This window comes from Melospiza melodia, chromosome 3 (genome assembly GCF_035770615.1).
Source record: "Melospiza melodia melodia isolate bMelMel2 chromosome 3, bMelMel2.pri, whole genome shotgun sequence".
In the NCBI taxonomy this organism is placed as follows: Eukaryota; Metazoa; Chordata; class Aves; order Passeriformes; family Passerellidae; genus Melospiza; species Melospiza melodia.
The window spans coordinates 115,381,299-115,405,295 of record NC_086196.1 but is presented as its reverse complement, the minus strand read 5'-3'; the positions used below and the strand labels follow the sequence as shown (position 1 = coordinate 115,405,295).

At 49.1% G+C, this 23,997-nt stretch overlaps 2 protein-coding genes across 2 annotated transcripts; both read left to right on the top strand.

Annotated features, from left to right (window-relative positions):
• The first annotated feature begins 560 nt into the window (after positions 1-560).
• On the top strand, positions 561-9,817 carry LRRN4 (leucine rich repeat neuronal 4). Its single transcript, XM_063153368.1, has 7 exons — positions 561-776; positions 916-1,021; positions 1,107-1,379; positions 2,836-3,552; positions 4,685-4,889; positions 5,957-6,094; positions 7,161-9,817. Exons 1-7 carry the CDS (start codon positions 561-563, stop codon positions 8,620-8,622), a joined length of 3,117 nt encoding a protein of 1,038 aa, XP_063009438.1. The 3' UTR covers positions 8,623-9,817.
• Positions 9,818-17,527: 7,710 nt separating this feature from the next.
• CCT4 (chaperonin containing TCP1 subunit 4) lies at positions 17,528-23,467 on the top strand. Its single transcript, XM_063152810.1, has 14 exons — positions 17,528-17,685; positions 18,107-18,159; positions 18,401-18,490; positions 19,088-19,196; positions 19,719-19,861; positions 20,129-20,250; positions 20,339-20,471; positions 20,804-20,943; positions 21,137-21,233; positions 21,538-21,648; positions 21,911-22,041; positions 22,122-22,356; positions 22,861-22,974; positions 23,254-23,467. Exons 1-14 carry the CDS (start codon positions 17,568-17,570, stop codon positions 23,269-23,271), a joined length of 1,614 nt encoding a protein of 537 aa, XP_063008880.1. The 5' UTR covers positions 17,528-17,567; the 3' UTR covers positions 23,272-23,467.
• The last annotated feature ends 530 nt before the right edge of the window (positions 23,468-23,997 follow it).

Genomic DNA, 23,997 nt, shown 5'->3' with positions numbered 1-23,997 from the left:
GGTCAATGGTGGGATCAGCCCCTCGTTGGGAACCATCCGTCTGCCCCAGAGGCGCTCCGCGGGAACGCCGTGTGCACCTCGCTGGCCTCCCCGGGAACGCCATGGCTCCACAGAGTCCTACTGAAGCCCCTATCTGTGTTCTGTGGATGTTCTGGTGGTTTTCAAGGCTCTCTCCCCACGCTCACGATGACCCACACGGTCAGTAGATAAGGTCTGCCTAATGTGTGCTTGCAGAGTGAACGATTTTGGGCAAGCAAGGCCTTTATCTGCACTTTAGCACCGAAGTTTACAGGTCGGTGCTGCCTTCATGTCAGGGATCTGTTTTGTTGCCCCGATAAAGAAAAAGCACTGACTACCGTTCTCCTTGGAAATTTTAACAATTAATTGTCCTACAGTAGCTACAGAACAACCACTCTTAACTTTTACTTTGGAACAATCTCCATCAACTCATCCCTTTCTGGGATCATTTCCCTGACTTTATTCTCTGCTCTCGACCTAATTATTGTTAGAATTGTGGGAATGCTGAAAAGCCCAGCTCGGGACAGGTCCCTCAGTGGGAGATGGTTTCTGTTGTCAGTTTTACTTATCCAGCAAACGATGAGAGAAGTAGCGGGAAGGGAATTGTCCCAAGCCATGTGGTACACAGATGCAGGACAGAGAACGCAGCCCACGCACAGCGGGAGCAGGAGAGGCCTCCCAAAGTTCGTCACACGGGGAGTGAGGTGCCCTACGCCCTCTCCATCCGCACAGAGAATTCCTCTCTGCGGGAGGAGCAGGTGAGAGTTTCACTTCTGACATATCCTAAGGGCCTCCTTAGAAAGTAATTTGTCCTGCGTGAACTTTTGCAGAATTTACTCCCCAAGAGCAAGAGTCTTAGAAATTTAAACACTTGAAGCCCCTCACTGGCGCCTAAAGAGAGACCAAAGCTCATGTCAGCAGGCAGAGCCTCAGCTTTACATCATCCTGACTTGCCAACAAAGGAGCACAACAATTCCCCTACCTCCCCCCGTCGGTGGAAGACGTGAGAGTCGGGACTATTGACACTGATCTTTTCCCTTTATCCCCCTCTGCTCAGACAAAGACAGACAGGAGCAGCCCTGCGTGAGTGTTGGGAAATAAGAGCCCTCCCACCCACCTCCCGCTAGGGCCAAGGAGCGGGGAAAGCTGCCCGGAGCCGCCCCCTCTCAAAGCTGGATGCGGGGGAGCGAGCCTGGAACAGACCTCGCCCGAGCCTGTGGGCAGAGCCGGGAGCAGGGAAAGCCGGGGCCGGGAGAGAGGCAGCTCACGGGGCCGGCTGAGTCACCCCGAGCCTATAAAAGCCGGGCCGAGCAGCCGGAGCCGCTCGGAGCGAGGCACGAGGCACCGGGACTGTCGGACAGGTACGTGCCAGCGGGTGCGGTTTAGAGGCAAGGATTAACATTAAATCTGAGATTGGAATACAGCAGCCCAACTCTTCCCATCCTCTCCCTGCCCGTGTGCTGCGGAGCGGGAGATCCAGCGGCCCCGGTGACCGGGAAGCCCTGAGGCCGCTCGGATCTTGCCCGGTTCCGCCTGACGAAAAGGACACAGGCAAACGCAACACATTAATTGGTGCTCCGGTGCGCACTATTTTGCTGGTCCCTACTTCAAACCTGGGATGGCAGCAAAGGATAACGGTCTGGGCAAGACCTGGCATCATTCAGGGAACAGCGAGGAGCAATTAAACTTTGGAATAAGTCTGAGATATTTCATAATCCGTGGGGTTTCGGTTACCACCCTACACTGTAATATATTTCTGGACGAGAAATCATTTTGTTGCCGGGAAGCACAAAAGACAACTCAACAAGGAAAGCACGAGTTTGGGGCTGGGGTTAATTCCTTCCTTAATGACACACATTACCTGTGGGGACCTCGCACAAGGCGCTAAGGACGTTTTTTGGTTTTTTTTACGAAGACCAAAGCAGGGGTGGGAGGAGGAGGGAGCACGGAGGCAGCTGTAACGCCAAATAACATGTTTCTTGGCGCTCAGGCCTTTAGGGCCCCGATCCAGGAGCATATTCAGTTTCTGACCACTTCCACTGAAATGTGGTTCGGGAGCTGCATTTTCAGTGCATCCCTTCCCAGCAGCTGAGCCGTGCAGAGCCTGCCTGTGCCTCTCACCCACAGCAGGCCCAGCCCTGCCTGGCACACAGGCTCGGGGGCAGTGCCCGCTCCTCGGGAGCCCAAACATCCCTGTGGGTCCCCCCTGGCACTGTCCTCACAACGGGGCAGAACCGCCCTGGCAGAGCCCACACAAGCCCCTGGGTTTTCTGTTCCAGCTGCTGCTAGGGAAAGGAAAGTCCTTCCTGACACAGGAGAGGCACTAATACCTGCCCACTCCACACAACTCTGCCCAGTCTGGGGTTCTGGGTTTTAAAGTTTGGTAACTCTCCTCTGTCCTCAGATCTTTCATTTGCTTTACACAGCCTCATGGGAACCAGTTCCCTGCCACAGGCACATTGGACCCGGTTGTTTGGGCATCACCCCACTGGGCCGCCCAAAGTGGACACAGTGCAGGACAGCCTGCTGGCACTGAGGGGCAGGTGTGGGATACAGCTTGGTTCATGCTTCCTGCATGAACGACTGGAGGCACACTTAGACTAAGACTGCATGATACTTCTGTCCCCAAGGATTCATGTTTGCTTAGGCTTAACTACAGAAGAGCTATTCATTATTAATTATCATTTATCCCTGTCTGGATATAATAGGAAAGGGCTTATAAACCGTTTTTCTTTTAAATAGTTTGTAGATGACTGGAGGGATTTTAATTTAGCTCTAAATGTCGATGTTTTGTTTTCCCCTCCCTGAAACACAAAGGAAACAGACCTTGCAAACTACAGGCACCTTGGAGAAGGATGATGTCCCCCTTGCTCATCCTCCCTCTGCTGCTGGGGACCACAGCACACAGCCCTGTGAGCAGAGCAGCTTCCAGGGATGTCACCACCTTTTTCCAGCTGGCTCAGGAGGACACTTGGGAGAATGTTAATCTCACCAGCATGTCCTGTGAGGATCAGAAGAACAGGACCTGGATCACCCTGCAGCTGACCAACAGCAGCCTGACAGCTTTCCCAGTCTGCCTTCCAGAGGCCCTGCAGAGCCTGGATCTCAGCAATAACCTCTTGCAGGAGGTGAATGGCACAGAGATAGCAAACCTGCCCCAGCTGCGTGTCCTCTCGCTGAGGCACAACCACCTCTGGGCAGTGAGGTGGGGATCTGAAACCCTCAGCAGTCTCCTCAAGCTGGACTTGAGTTTTAACAAGCTGTCATCTGTGCCATCCTGCCTCGGCTCTGCCCTGCCCAACCTGAGGTGGCTGTCCTTGGCTGGCAATCCCCTGATTGAAATCCAGCCACTGGCTTTTTCCTGCTACCCTCAGCTGCAGGTCCTGAACCTCTCTGTGACGCTGCTGGGGCAGGATGACAGCAGGGGAATCAGGGACTCTGCTTTTGCCATCAGCACAGATCCCCACGAGGCCATGGACAGGCCTGGGAACTCCATCGAGGTGCTTGATCTGAGCAGGACCTTTCTTGAGACCAGTAAGTCTCTTTGGTTTCCCCCTGTAAGCACAGGGCTGGGTCAGGCCGGGGGAGCAGAAGCCATGCTGGGACCATGGCTCCCATCCTGGCTGAGCTGGAGTGCAGGGGAACACCCCCCACTGAAAGCTGCACACAGCTGCTGCAGGCACTCACGCAAAGCAGCCTCCCAAAGGAAGGGCACAGACCAAACTGTGAGACAGGAGGGTTTGTCCCAGGGTAGTCACCCACCTCCATCCTAATCCCACTGTCTGCCATTGACAGTCACCTCCCTGTCAGCCCCGGGATTAGCTCTGGGAAGCACAGGAGGAAATTAGTTTCCCTTTCCAGACAGGCTGTTGAAATCTTTCTTTGTCCCCACAGCCACTCTGAGCTCTCAGAGCCGCAATGCAGTAGCACAGAGAGGCTTTTTGTGCCATCCACAGCCCAAACACTTCCGCTGAGGGGGGGACAATCCCTGCCCCGAGCAATGCACAGGACGTTTTCTCCCTTTTGCCCTGCCAGCCTCAGTTTATACCTGAGGTGCTGGGACACACAGATGTGAGATGCCTTGCCCAGCTGCTCTCAGCCTGGGCCAGGGCCAGGGCCCCAAGCTAGAGGTTCATTTCAACTCACATTAAACAGCTGCACCACCAAATTTCCTCCATAAATTTGACTAATTTGTCTTGTGGTAGTGAGTTACCCTACTGAGTCATGGGACAGAAAGGCCCTATTATACAAGACCATCCTTTCAGTTTCATGCCTCTTGGCTCTTTTTCCATGCTAGAAAAAAGAAGTGATTTGCTTTTCTTGCACCAGTCAGGACCTTGTAGACCACTTTCCTGAGCAGAGAAATCCTTGTTCATTTAATCTCACCCAACAAGAAATCTATTCCATATCTCTTATCAGCTTTGTCCTATTTTCCCCTCTTTTCCTCTGCCCTACGACAGCCTGACCTGTGGGGACTATTACAGAAATGCAGCTGCATGAGTGTTTACACACTGGTGTATTGACTTTTGTTCTGTTCCTTTCCCAAAGAGAATAGCTGCAGAAGGTGACAGATATTTCATATCTATGAACTCAAACCCTTTTTGTAGGCAGAAATCCACAGAAATGCTCTGTTCAGGCAATAGCTGTAAATATTTTTCTGTTTCAGTTCGACCAGAGTGGGCCAGAGGCTTGGCCAGCCTCAGATCACTTTACCTGACAAACATGCCACGGTTAAGAAGCCTCGACAGCGACTTCCTCAGGTCCCTGCCTGGTCTCCGAGAGTTGCACTGTCAGGACTCCCATTCCCTGGGCTTTGTGCAGACAGAGGTGTTTGACAGTGCTCCTCACCTGAGCCATCTCTCGTTTGAGAAGTGAGTTGGGTTTTTCTGTCCTTCCCCACATAATGCTGCCTTTGCCCCACAGCCTGTGGTGCCTGGGAGCTGAATTGAACGGTGATTTAGGAAGGAGGTGTGGGCTTGCTGTCTTTGCCATGTACAATCTGTGATCTGGCCTGATAGAGCTGATACAGCCCAAAGAGGCAGCCTGGGGCTCACAGCACAATTAACTGTTTGCTTGAGGTTGCATCTATTGTGTTCCCACTCCTCTGCCTTATCTCCCCATCCAATGAATTCACCCAGGGCTGTTTGGATCAGCACAGATCCACTGAACCCTGCTTGTGCTAAAGACCAGGCTTGCAAGGGCAAAATCCTATCAGAGGAGAAGCAGGTCTCTGAGGGTTCCCTGCTCTGCCAGGATGAGTGCTGACAGTTCTCCAAAACCTGCAGCTCAGAAGCAGACAAAAACCCTGTCCCACTTTTAGTGTGACATTTTAATAGAGCTCCTTGTTCATCATTAGTGAAAGCCATGTTTCAGTCCTCATCCTAGGGGTAGCACCTCTTGATACCTCACATACCTGAAATACTAAGAGGGGCAAAAGTCTGAAACTGATTTATCAAAATAGGAGCAGGTGAAGTGCACACAGAGCAGCCAGCATAAAGGAAAAAATCTGGAGAGCACTTTGAAACATTTTTATAATAGCGACCCAGATATAAGCATATCAGAAAACAAACACTAGAGCACTGCCTGTGCCTAGAAACCAGTTTCAGGAAAATAAACCCATACAAAGCAAAAATCCTATGGATTCCATCCCCCTTGACTGCCTCACTGCATTTACACAGCACTTTCCAACACCTGCAGGAATACCAGTTCAAAGTGCTAAAAATCAAAGTGCTAAAACTTTAAGGAATTGAAGTCCTAGAAATTAGAGAGCATCTCCTGAGCATGCAGAGTGCAGGGTGGTGGGTTAATAACTGCTCTCTGCCAGGGGAAATGGGAATATTTGTGTTATACACACACTAAGGGTAAGGGATACTGAACACACTCCAGTCGTTGGAAGGTACCTCAGCATTTCTTAATTATTGCATTTGTGTTCTTGTAGCTGTAACCTGAGTTCCTTTAATCCTTGGAACACCAATTCCTTGGATGGCATCACCATCAACTTGCACGGGAATCCTCTGCTGTGCAGCTGCCAGCTCTCCTGGCTGCTGTCCACGCCCCAGAAAGTTGTTCTGCAAAAGTAAGTGAGCTCAGGAGATCGAGCAATGCTCTGCAGACACAACCTCAGTGTGCAAGTTGTCTGGGGAGCAGGCATTCACCACCATTCACCGAGCTGTTCAAATTCCTGGTGTGTTCTTCCCTTCCACAAGAGGTAGAAATGCAAAATAATGTCCCTTTCAGGGACAAAGCATAAGGTGTTCTTGGCTGTGGTTCTACTTTTAGGTGAGAATATTTTCTTTCTGTTTTGGACCATATTTCACATGTTTCCATATTAGCTAACGATAGAAAATGAGCTGTCTTGATGTACTAGAAACTGGGAAACTTTGGAAGATCTTTAACAAATTATTTTCTCCTCACCCTGCTACTTGCAAAGCTTACATCACCACCGGCAGTCAACAAAACCCTTGCAAATAGCACCATTTCTCACCTATTGTTTTCACGCTCCCCTCAGTTTTACAGACTAATTACAGTAAGCTGCAGTTAAAGGAAATATTTGCATATAAATGGTCTCTCTTCCTTTTCAAAGGCCACCAAGATTTGTCATCAAATCTCTCAGAGAGCAGGGAAGTAGATTGTTGAAATTAGACAGTGTTGTTTCATCGAGATGGGTTTAGCAGTTGCATTATTTACCAGAATTTCAGTGGCTGAGTAAATAAGGAATTCGATCTTAGTCATTGAAAAGTCCCGCATCAGCCCACCTCCAGCTGCCTAAAGCAGATGGATTAGGAATCCCGGGAATCCTGTTACAGCTCCCTGCATGTGTTCCCCTGTTACTGCTGACCATTAAGACAAGCTGAATCCCGGTGCCCTTTGCTAAAGTTCACAGCCATTGTTGTACCAAAGGACACTTCCCCCCGGGCATAGATATCCCTGCACCTTACAAAGCAGTTCCAGCTAAATTCCACAGGCAGTGCTGTGCAAAGCTGCCTGCACTGTTGTCAAGGCAATCTAACTTTGGTTTCACATTCTCACTAACATAAAGATGGTTTTGACAGCAGGTCACCAGTTCCAATCCAGGCAGCCTGAAGAGAACAGAAACCTGTAATGTTCTCCTGGATCTTGACTATTCTGGTTTCCCTCTGCAGGGCTCGGGAGACCTTTTGTACATCCCAGGAAGATTCGGGCAGACCTTCAACATCTTTTTCACTGCTGGAGCTCTACAACAAGTGCCAGTCAGAGAGCAACGTTACACAGCCCGACTCAAACACAGCCCCTCCTGAGGGTGATGCTTTTAGCTTCACCAGCCATGATGCCTCTGCTGCAGGAACACCAGACTCAGCCCTGCTGACAACAGATCTGACTCACACCAGCTCCCTCATCCAGAGGGGTGTGATGAGCACTGCAGCATCCAACCCAATGCCAACCAAAAACACCTACACCAGCTCTCTAATCCAGAGGGCTGCAAGGAGCACAGCAACATCCAACCCAATGCTAACCAAAGACATCCACACCAGCTCCCTCATCCAGAGGGATGCAAGGAGCACAGCAGCATCCAACCCAACAGAGCCCATCCTAACAAATGCCAACAGTTCCTCCCACGAGGAGGAGGCAGTTTCTGAATCCACAAGCAGTCCCCCTTCCTTGGCATCTGTAACCTCCTTACCAGTTTTTTTCCAAGAGTTCTTTGCTCAGTCCCCAGACCACAGCTCCCCAAGTCCAGCTGGAACAGAACAGCTCCAGAGAGGGCTCAGAACAACTGAAATGACACACCCTCGGGAAGGGCCATTCAAGCAGAGCACCGGTGCCTTTTCCACTGGAGGAACAGGAGTCCCCCACAGCACCACCCACCACAGTCGCTCCTCTGCCACCCCTGCCAGGCAAGGTGCCCCCCAGACGAACCCCACGAGGAGCAGTGCCCCCTCAGGGGCCGTGCCCACCACTCCATCCCCACACGACACCGATGACTATAACTATGACGAGCCCAGGGAGGAAGGCCCAGTGCAGACAGCCCAGGCTCCCTGTGACTACGATCCCTGCAGGCACCTGCAGAAGCCGTGCAAGCAGCTCCAGAACATATCCCAGTGCTCATGTCCTGGCACTTCCAGGGAAGACAAGGTTCCAGACCCCCCCAGGCTCAGGGCCGTGATTGAGATCACTGACAGCTCCGCACAGATCCGCTGGTGTGCCCCAAACTCTGTTGTTCACAGCTATGAGCTGATGCTTCGTGCCCAAGACAGCGAGGACAGGCAGTTTGTCATGGACAACATCTACCCCACGGCCAGGCAGTACACCCTGTACAACCTGCTGCCATTCACCACCTACCACATCTGTGTCACTGCCTCCAACGAGGCAGGGTCAAGCCAGACCACACCAGGCCAGGAAATTCCAGGTAATTCGTGCACCAGCTTTAAAACAAAACCCAGCTACAAGTATGTTTTTGCTGGTCTGTCTGCAGCAAGTGGACTCTTTCTCATTACCACAATTATTTTGTCTGTATGTCTGTGCAAGGCGTGTAAAAAGCCTCAGAGTGAGCAGTATGGCACACACTTAGTCTCCTACAAGAACCCAGCATTTGATTATCCCTTAAAAGTGCAAACCACAAATTAGCTCTGGGTGATTGTTCTATACAGTCAAAGTTCACTATCTCTATCACCTTGGTGTGTTTTTATGAGACTCTGAAAGTGTCCTTCAGCAAAACTATGAACCAGCAGATTCCATAACCCAGACATTTCTAAGGGAGAGAAAACCACCAAAAAAAAAAAGAGGAAAACTAATAATGAAGTTAGTCAACCAGAAGAAAGTCTTTGGACTCCTGTTCCTGTGCTAAGCAGCAGCAAGCCTGGACACTAACCTTGAAAAGTTGTTTTTGTAATCACCTACAAATAGAGTAGCATGAATTTCACACAGTGAGAGGCTGCCTGGCCAGCTGTCTGCCTCCAGTATCTCTCATGAGCACAGTCAGAGGAGAGCTGCAATCCAAGGTGCATTAAGCTTAGCAAGACACACTCTGCTTTTATTCACAGAGCAAAGCTGGGGGTTCAGTTTTTTAAAGGTATTATCCATAGAGGGAGTATAGCTGAAAGGAGTGAGTGGGCTCAGTGACAAGGTGTTGTGCAGATCTAACTCCTCTAAGCAAATGCAGATGATCAACCTAACTTCAGGAAAAAGAAACATGAAATTTAATTGTAGTCACAGACTGTGTGGGATCCTTAGGGAAGGGATAATTGTTTTGGTTCTGACTTTTTACGATGTTGTCCACAGCTGAGCCCCCAACAGTGACCCACACAAGGGGGAGGGGAACATGTTGACATTTGTTTCCCAGTGGATTTTAGGCAGAGAGGATGTTCCGTCCCAATCATCCGTCCCATCTACAGATTTAGCAGCTGATGATTTACCTCATACAGAGGCAAAGAGCCAAGCAATGAAGCAATTGAATGTGTGTGCTGCTGAGGCTTGAAAAACCCAAATCCCCTGCACTAGCAGCAGACAGCTCTGCAGACACCTTTCAAATGAACCCTTGGGTGCCAATTTCTGTACAATAACACTGAGAAATGCTGACAATCCCAACTCTGAGTTTGCCATTGGAATCCACAGAGGTGTCCCAGCCTGATATTTCCCCAGGCTCCAGTTCCAGGAGCTGCCCATTCCTGCTGCTGTACAGACACAGTGCATAAACCCCCTGAACTCTGAGGGGAAGGTGCTGTACTGTGCAAGAGTCCCTGTTCCATTCTTTTGGGGTTTTTAATGCTTTCAGTATTACTGAAATAAAAGCCACAGAGCTACATTCTGGTTTTTTGTTAAAGACATGGATCTTGGTGTTGTCTTTACCATCTACAATGTTTGGCCTGAGAAATTAACTCCTTTTGTTGTTTTGGAATGAACTTTCAACATGTAGTAAAGAAATGTTTTTATGATGTTAGATTTGTGTTCTCTGATGTCCCAAGAGCTTTCATTTTGTATGTGGCAGAAGGAGGCTTGTTCCTTTGTCAGCACTGTGGGCTTGCAGTCCTTTCCTGGGAATTTGTCCTCTGGGAATGAGCATCACTGGACAGACACAGACTCCTGCCATGTGTGCCCCAAGTCTGGCTGAGCCCCACGACTCAAACTCCTAATAGAAGTGAAATGCAAATGAAGAGGACAGGATGGTGTGACATCTCACTTGGAAAATCTCTTATTTTCACATTCTGGTACTTCAGAGTTTTCTCTGTTTGGACCTAGATTTTTATACTTATTTCTGGCCTGGCTTTTCCTGCCAGGATTTCAAGGAATATGTACCCGTTCACTAATTCCTTGTTTTCTCAAGGATTCAGTGATTGGGTACATATGATTGTCATTTGAAGTGAGCAAGTGAGCCAAAGAGTCATGATTCCAAACTGGGGCAGAGATCATCCATTCCCTTGTGTTTGTACAGCACAGCTCTAGGAGACCTTGGCTGGGGTGTTTGGTTTTACCAGAAACAAAGCAAAATAAGAGATTTGTGAATAGCAATTTATATTGTCTCAAAGATTAGCTCCAGAGACAGGCAGGGAAAAAAGATAATACTGCAACTGAAAATAAAGATTGCTTCAACTTAAACATGAGTTAGTCCAAAACAAGGGGACATCATTTAAAGTGAGGTATTGGGAGGACATTTCTCACCACCCTTTACCAGCTCGTAATCACTGAGCTAGGAAGTTCATCACAATCAATTTCTCCAACCAGTTCTCAGCCAGCCTCTCCTGAATTTCACAGCTAAGGGATCACATCAGACCCTCCCATTCATTTAAGTGCCCTTTGTGGGAGCCACACAAATATACGAGTCCTGCTCCCACAATCCCCACTTGTTCCAGCTTAAACAGCCCAATTCCATCTGAGCTGATGAGCCATCCTGAAGAACAGATGCCCCAGCCAGGGCAGTGCCTCTCTCTGAGTGCCACTCAACCCTTCCACAAGTGGAAAGGGGAATGTATGAGATGTAGCAGCAGGGTTAAAAACAGGATTTGTACTTAACACCTATGAGAAGTATCAGTGCTTCAAATGCAGACTTTTTTTTTTTTTTTTTTTTGCTATTTTTTGAAAATACCACTTTGTATTTTCACCAGGATTCACTTTAGTAATGACCAACTAAACTCTTTAAACTCTTTTTCCAGTGGAGGGAGGTCTCAGAGAGCTGCTCAGGACTGGGGCAGTGAGGGAAGCAAAGCAACCACGGAAAGTTTCCCGATAAAGCCACGTTGGGGAGCTGCCCAGCTTTGCTCCGCCCACTTGTTCCTCCCCCTTTTCCTGATTCCACCCAACAGCAAATCCTTTTTGTACCTCCAGCTTCAAATCAACCTTTGGCAGCATGGCTGGAATACCCAAACATCTCTGAAACAATTTTTAATATATATCAAAACCCAACATATAAAAAAATATAACTAAAACTTCACTTACTGTTACGCAGTTCCACCTGTTCTGTTTCTCTGAGAGGAAGATCACTTGGGGCAAGTGCAGAGAGCATTTGAAATTCAGTTTTTGAACAGCTTGTGTGGCTTTCTCTGTGTCTTTTCTTTCTCAGGTCCTTCTCCATTCACTTGTGTTTGTCTGCTTCCCAAAAACCAAGTCCAAGCAAAGAGAGTTCACAACAGTCACTGGTGCCTGTGGGTGCATCTCTTAATTGTCAGGGCAGAAGTGCTCGATGCTCCATCTCTAAGAGCATTTGCAAACCAGTCTCAGTCTCTGCCAGCAGAAACACTGGGAAATGGAGCTGATGCTCTCCATACAGGAATAAAAAGGCTCTTTCAGGGCCAGAACTCTTGCTGGCTGTGAGGGAGCAGAGAGGCACACCTTTCTTTTGGTGCAATGAGTGCCATTAGAGGAGCAGTCCCTGAGAGCCCTGTCAGCAGGCATGTGGGGAAGCCCAGAGCAGCAGGACAAGGTGCTTCAGCCTGATCCACTCAGCACCAGAAGGGATCCCACTTTTCAGTTGTCCCAGGCCAGAGGGTGACAGGCATTAAATGGCCAGCTGGGAGGTGGCACAGCCCAAGGCAGGGAGCTCACAGCACATCCCAGGCTCCATCAGCCTCTGCCTGGCAGGATGCACAAGTTCAACCACGATGCTCACAGCTCTGGAACAGCCATGCTCCTCCCCAGGGATCTCTGGAACAAAGCATTGTGTGGAGTTACAAACCAGGACATCTCTGAGGGCTCAGGTATTGCTTGCCAAGAAGCCTCTGATTGGTTCTTTACCTGTGAAATACAGAGAGATACATCACAGGTGAGAACATGTTTCGTATTTGCAGAAACAGATTCATCGAAGAACATGTTTAAACTCCCGTGCTTTTCCTTTTCATCAGCTGTCCAAAGGATGCAGAGTTTGTTCTGAACAGGACAATCCGTTAATCCCAACCTCTCTAAAAAGTAATCAAGCAGCATTACAAATTACCACTGTTCTGAAATACACCCAGGAGGCAACGCCTCACAAGGGTTGTGCTCTGCTGGCACCTAGAGGGAGAGGGGGGAATCATCTGCCCAGGAATTCCCACAAAGGAATACTCATTCTTTCACCAAAGAGCTTCAGCCTCACCCTGCAGACCAAGGGTCACTGACTTACACTACTCGTGTGCTCCTGTGTGTCCTCACCTACTCCTGTGTGAGGGGAAAGAATGCTGAGAATGAACAGCAGCAGCAGCCCCAGTCCCACAAACTTAGTCAGCAGCTTGTCTGTCCCTGCCTCTCATTCCTTTTGTAGCCTTATGACCAGCAACTTCTCTGCCAACCTGCCACTGATGAGGAAAAATGTTCGTTTTTCTGTTAGAGCAAGGAGGGAATTACTGCCTGGAAAAACTGGAAAATCAGTCTACAAGTGCAGTAAGATATTTATTTTTTTAAACTATTGTAGATTTACAAGCAGAGATTAGGTCACATTCATTGCACTTAGAGGAAGAATAAATAGCAATGTTTGCACTGATGTCTTAGCAGAACAAAATCACTATTGATACGGGTTTTGTTCCCTCCCAAAGCACAGGGCAGCCCTGTATTCTGTGCTGCTGCAGAGCCCTCACCCTTCTGTGCTGGGTGATGTTACCTACAAGTGCATGTAATAAGGTAACACTTGTATGGCACTGCAGGCATTTCCTGGCACACTCCCTCAAAGTGTGTCCTCATTTTTCCTAGATCCCTTGCTGAAAAAACTGTGGGAGCAGCCTTTTCATCCATGGATGGCAAATTAGATTTTTAAAGGAACATAAGGGAGAAAAAACACTCAGAAGATATTAACAAGAAATGGTGGGAGTAGGATGAACGGGACAAAACCTCTTTACTATACATATTGTAGAGCAGAAAGGAAACAAAAAACCTCAGAAGAAATCAAGTCAAAGAATCCCAAGAAAATCCATAAAATCCAGAATCCCTCATTCATTGTCTTCTCCAGGAGGGGGAAGCAGCCATGCAGCCATCCCATGCAGGCAGGGCTGGCAGCTCCTGCAGGGCTCAGCCTCAGGCACCATGAGCCAAAACCTCTGGCATGAAACTCCAGATAGAAGAAATGAATATTCTCTATGTGGAGACTTCTTCTCTGAAAAACTAAAATTTACTTGTGCAAAAAACTTCATGCTGGGAAGACTTGAGTAGTGCATTTATTCAATGTTTAGAAGCTATCACTCTTATCAGGGCATGATTAGGGAACGGTCCTTAATAACTTATCTAAGGCCATGGGGTTAAATGATGTCACCCTGGTTGTGGCAATCACTCCTTCTGCTGTCATCACTGCTGCCTCGAGGGTGCTTGGTGAGCTATCTCCAGGGAGAAGCAAAAAACAACCCCTGAAAGATTAACCTCCATTTCAGGAACGTTGTGTCAGCAACAAACATCCCCAGAGGACTGAGCTCTGTCCTCAGTGCAGCTCTAACTAAAAATCTCTCTTCTTCCTGAAACTGCCTTCACACCAAGCCAGAAAATGCAGTTTCTATAGTCAAAATTAGGTCCAGGCTCTGTTTGAAGAACAGGGTACTAAGCACAGAATTTTTTTTTTCAAGAAACTAAGCTAAAAGACTCTGTTACAACGCCAGGATCTTGTGTGGGAGTGTTTATTGTGGTATTTGTATTGTCATTGCTTCTTGGAGATGCTGGAAAAGGTCAGAATAGCCAGAAATGATGATAAGAGGGTAAGGAGAGCAATATAAAGTGCAAGGAACTCCAAGTCTAAACTCAGCTCTTAAGACAAATCCAAAAGGCTTCAGGGAGTGCTGGCTTTAAACGTGACCCAATGACACATCTGTTCCTTGGGTGCCCTGGCTGCAAGCTCAGCCTTCACCCTGCCATGGCAAGTCCCAAACGCAGAGCCTGCTCTGGGTCAGTCCCCAGCTGGTGCCACCTCCACATCTGCAAGGGCCTTGGATGGAACCCAACCATGGCCAGGGAGTTCACACTGGACACAGGAGGAGGCAGGTGAGGATAACAGAAGTGGAGAACAAAACCCCCTTAAATCAGCCACACAACCCATTTCAAATCCAGTATAATCCAGTCTGTCCCTGAGGGCTGATGAACCCTTTTGTCTGCCCTGAAGCCCAGCCCCAGGGAGGAACCCTGCCAGACCAAAATTGTTAGTGAGGAACCCACTCGCGCAGCAGCAGCTCCAAACTTAGCTCACGCCCACTCGAGATCCAGGCTCCGCCCAGCCATGGGACAAACTGACTCCAAAGGATCCTCGGCACTGCAGGAGCTGCTTTTGCCAGGCACAGAGCCAGGTGTAACTGGGACAGCACCAGTTCTAACTTCCCAAATTTCCTTCCAAATCCTGGAACATGCCTGCTCCCAGCCCTAGGGCACCACTGAGCAGCACGTGGTAACTGCTGGTAACAGGGCACAATCCCTGTGTGTTTTCCTCTCAGGTCCTTTGTGACATGCTGAGGCAAAACCCAGCCCAAAGGCCAGCTGAGCAGCAGAGAAATGACACCTGCCAGCACTCAAATTTACACAATATCCTCAGAGGCAGCCATGCCACTGACTGTACACACCCAGGGGAAACCAGGAGCTGCCTGGGACACCACAACAAACCCTGAATGATCCCTAACCTGGGGTAACAGGAGGTGTCCAACCACAGCCTAAACCTTCCTCAGCAGCTCCTTTAAAATCATGGCTCTTTATTGATTGCAGCTTTTGCATTACTGCTAAATACCCAGGATTTGGTACTGCTGCCATCCTTGCTGGCTGTAATTGAGCAGGGTCAGAGTTCACAGTGATTTCGGTCACTTAGGGTGTGTTTGGGTCATTTTAGAGGTGATATAAATCCAGATGCATCCAGACTATTACTAGAGAGACCTTTTCCCTGTGTATGACCTGGGTGTGCATTTCCCTACCTTTATAAAAAAACTGCTTTCCTCTCTGCCTGCTAAAAATTGAATATAAAAAGGCAAAAGTCATCCACTTCCAAACCCTCTTCTCAGTTAGCTGTTTCAAAGGTGTATAAATCCAGCAAAGAAACAAAATCAAAAGCAACTTCTAAAAATGGTAGAAAGATAATAGAGTCATGATTTCCTTATTTCTCCATTTTGACAACTGCCCAAATGCTGGGTTTTGATGTCTCACCATGAGGATGTTTCACTTGCAATGAGCTCCTGATACAGGTGGAGGTGTTTGAAAATGGAAAACAACCTCAAGAGCTCCCATTCTCCACCTGTTTCTTACACCTTGCTGCTGCAGGGGAACATTTCTTGGATCATTTTCTTTACACAGCAGCGCTTTTAACCCTGGCTTTTCACACTCAGCCAAAGATATGCCATAAAAATTACAGGGTTTAGGTATTATGTGGGCATTTTCCTTTCTGTCAGAGCTCTTTTTTGAGCTGTTGTGTTTTACTGTGAGCACAATACAAAATTAATTCACGTTGTGGGTTCGAGTATGTGCTTTGCATCTAAACCACATTACATTTGTACTCTGTTATAACTTAAATAGCTAGTCAGAAATATAAAATAAAAAACCTCAGGAGCTTCTTATAGCAATACAGTGGTTACGCTAATCCTAATAAGTATAAACTATTTTTCAAATCAAACCTTATTTTTAGTGAGGATAAAGGCTACTGCTTTACAATGGTGATACAAGCTGAGCCTCTCAGAACACATGGGAAGTTCAGGCTGTTACAAAAAATATACCTTGTATGTGTTCTTTTCCTGTAAGTCAATCCTACCTAAGCTCACCTGTGACAAAGCTGCTGCTTCAACCCCTTTTTTGCAACGGGTTCTGCAAAAACCAGACCTTCAAAACCTACCAAGGACAGGTGGGATGGCACAGCAGGTCCTGAGCTAAGGAGGGAGAAGCTGCAAGGTGCCACACCGAGATTTATAAAAGTGAAAGGCTGGGGCTGCCGGGCGAGGAGTCAAACCATCCCTCCCTCAGGGCGGCATTCCCGGCGTTATGAACCCCATCCCGCTCCCTCCCTCCGTCAGTTCCCGGCTCTCTCAGGCTGAGGGCGGGAACCCCCGGGCTGTGAGCCCCATCCCGCACTATCCCTCCCTCAGTTCCCGGCTCCCTGAGGGATGAGAGCGGCATTCCCCGGGCTGTGATCCTCATCCTGCTCCATCCCTCCCTCAACTCCGGCTCCCTAAGGGCTGAGGGCGGCATTCCCTGGGCTGTGAGGCCCATCCCACACTACCCTTCCCTCAGCTCCCGGCTCCCTCAGGACTGAGGGCGGGAACTCCCGGGTTGTGAGCCCCACCCCGCACCCTCCATCCTCCAGCTCGCTGAGGGAGGATGGCGGCATTCCTCGGGCTGTGAGATTCTCTGGGCTATGAGCCTCATGCCGCTCCATCCCTCCCTCAGTTCCCGGCTCCCTGAGGGATGAGAGCGGCATTTCTCCCTCAACTCCGGCTCCCTGAGGACTGAGGGCCCTATGCGACCCCATCCCTCCCTCAGTTCCCGGCTCCCTGAGGGATGACAGCGACATTCCCCGGGCTGTGAGCCCCATTCCGCTCCATCCCTCCCTCAGGGCTGAGGGTGGCATTCCCTGTGCTGTGAGACCCATCCCTCCCTCAGCTCCGGCTCCCTGAGGGCGGCATTCCCCGGGCTGTGACCCCCATCCCTCCCTCAGCTCCGGCTCCCTGAGGGCGGCATTCCCCGGGCTGTGACCCCCATCCCTCCCTCAGCTCCGGCTCCCTGAGGGCGGCATTCCCCGGGCTGTGACCCCCATCCTTCCCTCAGGTCCCGGCCCCCTCAAGGTTGAGGGCGGCATTCCCTGGGCTGTGAGCCCCGTCCCGCTCCACCCCTCCCTCAGCTCCGGCTCCCTGAGGGCTGAGGGGGCCCCCCCCGGCCGCGCCCTGGCGCCCCCCCGCGGTCAGGAGCACAGCGCGAGACGAGCCCGGCCCGGCCCAGCCAGGCGGGAAAACCTCCCCTAAGCCCCGGAGCCGGCGCGCGTCTCCTCTTATAGGCGTCCGCGCCGTTCGCCGGCAGGCGGGTGGAAGGGGGCGTTTCGCTGGGCGGTGGAGCAGCGCGCAGGCGCGCGGCGGGCAGCCCGGCGTGACGCGCGGCGGAAGGCCCCGTTCTGGAAGCATCCCGGCCCGTTCCCGTCCCGCTCCGCTCCGCTCCGTTCCGGCCCGGCCATGCCCGAGAGCGCGGCCGGCAGAGCCCCCGCCGGGGCCGGCGGCAAGGCCAAGGGCGCCTACCAGGACCGCGACAAGCCCGCCCAGATCCGCTTTAGCAACATCGCCGCCGGCAAAGGTGCGGCGGCCGCGGGGGAAACCGGGCCCGGCCCCGCGTGGTTCGCGATTGGGGCGGGGGGCGATGGAGCCCCGGGGCTGGCACCGGCCGGGCCGTGCCCGGGCTGCGAGCGGGCGTTGCCTGGATGCGAGGGCCGGGATGCGGCCCTGGGCGCTGACTCGAGCCCCGTTCTGCTCCTTTGTGAGTGCCCAGAGCTAAAATGGCTGCAGACAAGGGGCCCGATAAAAATGGTTTAAAAACAAAGAACTGTGGAAATCAGGCCTGAGACTGCAGCCTTTTCCATCGTTCCGATCCTTGAGATCCTTTACTCTGCCTGGGGGCTTTCAAGGGACTGGGATTTTCTGTTTAGAAAAGATGTTTGAATGATGGAGCGTTTGTAAGTGCTTGAAATCAGCTTGGAAACGTTTTCTTCTCTTCCCAGCCGTTGCCGATGCTATTAGAACGAGCCTTGGACCAAAGGGAATGGATAAAATGGTAAACTTTTTGTTTTAAATTATCAAAACATTTACCTTACTGGAGATACTGTAAATTCAACATGGCTTTTAGATGATGCCTCCTTTTGCCTCAATTCTTTCCCACGTTCCAGGTATTTTAAGGGAAAGTGGGAACTGAATGGACATCTTGGTTTTGAAAACAATGTTTAAAATTATTTTGAGGCTCAAATGACAGTCTTGCAGCTGCTGATCAGAGCTGTGTTCCTGCCCTTTATTCCCAGATTCAGGATGCTAAGGGAGATGTGACAATCACCAACGATGGTGCCACCATCCTGAAACAGATGCAGGTTCTGCACCCTGCAGCCAAAATGGTGAGTGGATTCTTTTCCATCTTGTGTGGATTTGAGGAGCATTACCCAGGATGGTGACAGAGCAGGAGATTTTGTGCCTTGTGCTCCAAGAACATTTGTTTTGATTGTGGCTTGTGCTTAAGAGTCACAAACCATTATTTATTACCCATGTGCCTTATGCACAGTCCTTCTGTATGTTTTCAAACATAAGAAAAATGAAAATTTAAAAAAGAATGTTAAGAAAATGTGGCTCAAACATTCATGTATAGTTTGAGAAGGAAAAACTCATATCCCAAACCATTAGGACAGAAGGGAATGAGTGAAGGTATGACCAGGTGGTCTGAGGATACAGTAGCTGGTCCTTTGAGATGTTCAGTGTTCATGGATTTGGTTGTGGTTGGAGCTAAGGTTCCTGTGACCCTCCTCCAGGGAAGGAAAAAGCAAACCTGTTAGATAGGTGTGTTCAGTTTTAAATTTGGGGAAAAAAGCTCTGCTTCTGGAAGTGATTCACTGTCTCCAGCTGTATTTTGGCCAGAGAAGTGTCTGGGTATGGGTAAACAACTCTTTTTTTTTTTTTTTTTTTTTTTTTTTTTTTTTTTGCTATAATTTTTCCTTTAGTTAGTAGAGCTGTCAAAAGCACAAGACATTGAAGCTGGTGATGGCACCACCTCTGTTGTGGTCATTGCTGGAGCTCTCTTGGATGCCTGTTCCAGACTCCTTCAGAAAGGTAAATAAATTCATGTAGCATGCAGGGACTGTGGGTACTGCAGTCACTTTGTCCTTTTGCACGTGTGGGATGGAGCTTAGGGTAGCTGTAATCAGTTGGAAGGGTGAAGGGTGGATCCCACATCCAGAGAAATTGGGGAGTTCCATACAGGGCTGGAAAAGCAGTTTTTGAAAATCTGCAGTTTAATCAGTGTCAGCCTCCTCTCAGGCATCAGCTGAACAGCAGCAGCTTTGGGAATGGCAAGAGAACTTGGAGAAAGTGTTTCTGGGATGTCAGGGATTGCAGGGGACTTGTCTGAAGGACAAATCCCTTAGAATGTTACAGCTTTTCCCCCCAGGTTTAATGGCAGCAAATAATAGGGGAGGTCATACATTGCTGAAGAACATTCTGCTGAAATGCTTCAGTTCATTCTGACCTGAGCACCTTGAGTTTTAGAATGGAAAGAGATGGGGAAGAAAAACCAAAAAGACCTGTGTTTGGAAGGGTGGAGTGTCTGACAGGCCTGTGTTATTCTCTGCACAGGAATTCACCCCACCATCATCTCGGAGTCATTCCAGAAGGCTCTGGACAAAGGGATTGAGGTGCTGACCAACATGGCCCAGCCCGTGGAGCTCAGTGACAGGGAGACCCTGCTGAACAGTGCCACCACCTCCCTCAACTCCAAGGTACAGCTGCCCTGCACTGGCAGCTCCAGCCCAGCCAGGCCCTAAGAAAGAGCAGTTCCATGTTCTGCACATCCCTGGGGTGGGTTCCCTTGGAATCACTCGTCTGTCCCTGCCATGGAGCAGCCATGAAGGAGATTCCTTGTTGAGACATCTTTGCTGCAAAACTCTGGCATCAAATACTGAAACACAACAACAATATTGTTGTGAAAGTGCTGTTCATCAGTGTGAAGCCTCTCACCATGGTTTCTGTACCATTGAATCCCTTAGGTTGTGTGTCAGTATTCCAGTTTACTTTCTCCAATGAGTGTGGATGCAGTGATGAAGGTGATTGACCCATCTACAGCCAATAGTGTGGACCTCAGAGATATTAAAATTGTTAAGAAGCTGGGGTAAGAAACAATTTGTACTTAGACAGATTTTGTCTCTGTGACCTCAGTTTCCCAGAGTGCTGCAGTGATGGGTTCTGTTTGTTTCCAGGGGCACCATTGATGATTGTGAACTGGTTGAGGGACTCGTCCTGACTCAGAAGGTGGCAAACACCGGAGTAACCAGAGTGGAAAAAGCCAAAATTGGCCTCATTCAGTTCTGCTTGTCTGCTCCAAAGACAGATGTAAGTCAGACTGTGGCTAGAGCAAATCCTCATCCTCTAGGACTTGGCACAAGCAAAGAGAATAACAAATGTTTTTTTTAAGATGCTGTGGTGTCAAGTCTATGCCACAGCTAGACTGATGGGCTGCTGGGTCCTAAAAGACATTACAGTTGGTATAAAAAAATTGTTTAAATTATAAATCATGTTTAAATTACGTTTAAAATTGCTTAAACTTCAATTCAGTGTTACCTGAAGTGTCTCTAATAGCATTTTGCTGTTATGCTTATTTGTTTAGAATTACAGCATTTTACACACATTTTGACACTTGCTTTTCTCTTTTTAATTTGAAACAGATGGACAACCAGATTGTTGTTTCTGATTATGCTCAAATGGACAGAGTGCTGCGTGAGGAGAGAGCCTACATCCTGAACCTGGTGAAGCAGATCAAGAAGGCTGGCTGCAATGTGCTGCTCATTCAGAAGTCCATCCTGAGGTACGTTTATGCCCAGGCACAGTTGGAATTGTGTGGAAAACTGAGGCCAAACACAGGCACACTTGGCAGAGTAGCAGTGGCTGTGCCTGTAGAAAGCAGCAGCACTGTCTGTATTTTGAGTTTGATGGCATCCTCACTTTGTACTCTGAAGAGTTTGAGCACTGAGACCTGACTCCTTCCCTCTCGTTTTCAGGGATGCTCTCAGTGACCTGGCCCTCCATTTTCTGAACAAAGTTAAGATCATGGTGGTTAAAGACATTGAAAGAGAGGACATTGAGTTTATATGTAAGGTAAGGTGGCTCATATAAATGAGCAGCAGTGTTTAAAATCTACCCCAATACTAACTGCCCAGCCAGGGCCAATTTATTATGACATGTTCACAAGTTTCATGTTTTGACTATAATGCAAGAGCAGACATCGCCCTAAAAAACATTTCGTGCTCTGCTGAGCAGTCACACTTCTGTAGAAGGATTCAGGACAAAAAGCTACAGTCCCTTCTGCATTTTACTGTCCTATGCAGAAGAACAACATGCAGTGTACTTGCTGACTCTGCAGTCAGCCTCTGGATTAATTTTTTTCCCATTATTTTTTCAGACAATTGGAACTAAGCCTGTGGCTCACATTGACCAGTTCACCCCTGACATGCTGGGCTCTGCTGAGCTGGCAGAGGAGGTCAACTTGAACGGTTCTGGGAAACTAATAAAGGTGAGTGAGGGACAAAATGTCAATCCTACTTAACATCTGTCTGTTATTTTAATAACTGGTGGCTTTGATGTTTTTACTGTGGAATTTATTACATTTAAGTACCTGTTTCTAAGCTCTGGGTAGCGACCAGCTTCGGTGGTGCAGTGGTTTTGCTTGGCCTGACATCAGTGCTGTTACAGGATTTGAAAGTGCCAACGGCAATGTCTTTTTGTCCCAAGCTTTTATTTGTTCCCCAGTGTCAGTATTTGGGTTTATCTTTCAGATAACAGGCTGCACAAACCCTGGGAAAACCGTGAGCATCGTGGTCCGCGGCTCCAACAAATTGGTGCTGGAGGAAGCCGAGCGCTCCATTCACGATGCCCTGTGCGTCATAAGGTGCCTGGTGAAGAAAAGGTAACGTCTCACCTGGGTTATTGTAACTCCTGGAGCCTGGCTGTGTGTGAGGTGAGGTTAATGGGCATCCTGTGCCCCAGGGCTCTGATTGCTGGCGGGGGAGCCCCAGAGATCGAGCTGGCGCTGCGGCTGAACGAGTACGCGCGGACGCTGAAGGGGATGGACTCCTACTGCGTCCGTGCCTACGGGGACGCGCTCGAGGTCATTCCCTCCACCCTGGCTGAGAACGCGGGGCTCAACCCCATCTCCACGGTAACGGAGCTGCGAAACAGACATGCCCAGGGAGAGAAAACTGCTGGCATTAACGTCAGGAAGGTAATGAGGGGTTGGAGTACCTGGGTGTTACAGGGGACATGCTTAACCTCCAAGGGTTGGACTGGGGAGAGGGCAAAGTGGTAGCCTCCCTAAAATTAGAGGGAAATGACAGCTTGTTCTCTCAGGAGCTCACCCTGAGCATTGATAATAGCACATATTAAATGCTTTATGCACACAACAAGAAACATCTCACATCTCCACAAAAGCGTTTCAGCTACAACCAAAGATCCATTTAGAATGATCCATCAGTAGGAAATGCAGTGGAGGGTGGTCATAAGTTGGGAGTAGCACCAGAGCTTTTTCTCAGCTGGCACTGTTGACCTTTTTTATTGGCTAATTTTGACTGGGTATATCAAGTACCTGGGGAGAGAAGATGTGTGCTGTAATGCCCCTGTTGCAAGTGAAAGCCCTGTGATAGTCCAGGAGTTGATTGCCCTCAGAATTCTGGTGCTAAATGTGCCTGTAGTGTGTCTTGCACAAAGTGAAGGCTCCATGTTCCCCTAGGGTGGCATTTCCAACATCCTGGAGGAGCTGGTGGTGCAGCCCCTGCTGGTGTCCCTGAGTGCCCTGACCCTCGCCACAGAGACCGTGCGCAGCATTCTCAAGATTGATGATGTGGTGAGTGGTGTTGGCATCCTGGTCTGGGTTATCCTTCCTTCACAAGCACCAGCACCTTGTCATTCACCTGCTGTGCTTCAAAATGCAGTTACTGTGCAGAGTATTCTCAGTTTGTGTGCTGCTGCTTAAGACCATTCAGCCTTTTAATAAGTGCAGCTAATGAATTATAAATACTGCATCATAAAGCAAGGCATTAGTCACTAAAAGGCCAGGATCTTTATCAAAGGAGGAATTGTGATGTATCCCGTGTTTCTGCCTGACTGTGTGTCCTCCCTGCAGGTGAACACTCGAGGATAAGCTGAGCACAGGTGGGGACCAAGGCCTCGAGCTCCTGCCCTGTAGCTGGAATTTGGACTCCTCACCAAAAGCGCCTGTGGGAATTGTCTTAAACTCCACCAAGACTGACGTACTTTGATCAGGTTTAACTTAAGTAACAGTTGGTTTTCAGAAAGAAAATGCTGTTTTATCAATAAACATGCAGTAGTCTACCTGACTCTTTGCTGTATAATTTTGTTGGGTTTGGTTACATTTGCTTTTCTCTGCTCCTCTTTAGACTAAAACATTTAAGGTGACCGATCACCTCTTGTGATATATTCTAAAAACACCCTTGAAGTGCTCTCCAGTAACACTGAGCTGGCTTAGAGCTGCCTCTCCCAAAGCCTTCCCTGAGGGAGTGGTGGTGCTGCCCTCAGTGGTGCCTCTGGGAGGATCTGTGCAGTGGGAGCCCCTCCCATTCCTGGCTCTCCTGAGCTCTGCAGGGATTCCTGCTGCCATCCCATGATCCAGAGCCCTGCAGGGTGTTCTTCACAGCCCTGCCTCCCCCTGCCCCCAGAATAACTGCCTTTCCCAAAGCTGCTGAGAAGTCAAAAGTACCCTGCTATATAGTAATGCAAATCAGATTTCCAACTCCTAATTCTTAGCCTTACATTCTAAATTAACCCTTTCATCGTCATTATTGCTATATTGAAACAACCTGATTCCTTTTAATGTTTAAAGGAGAGTGTTTCTTCCATTTCTTCTCTC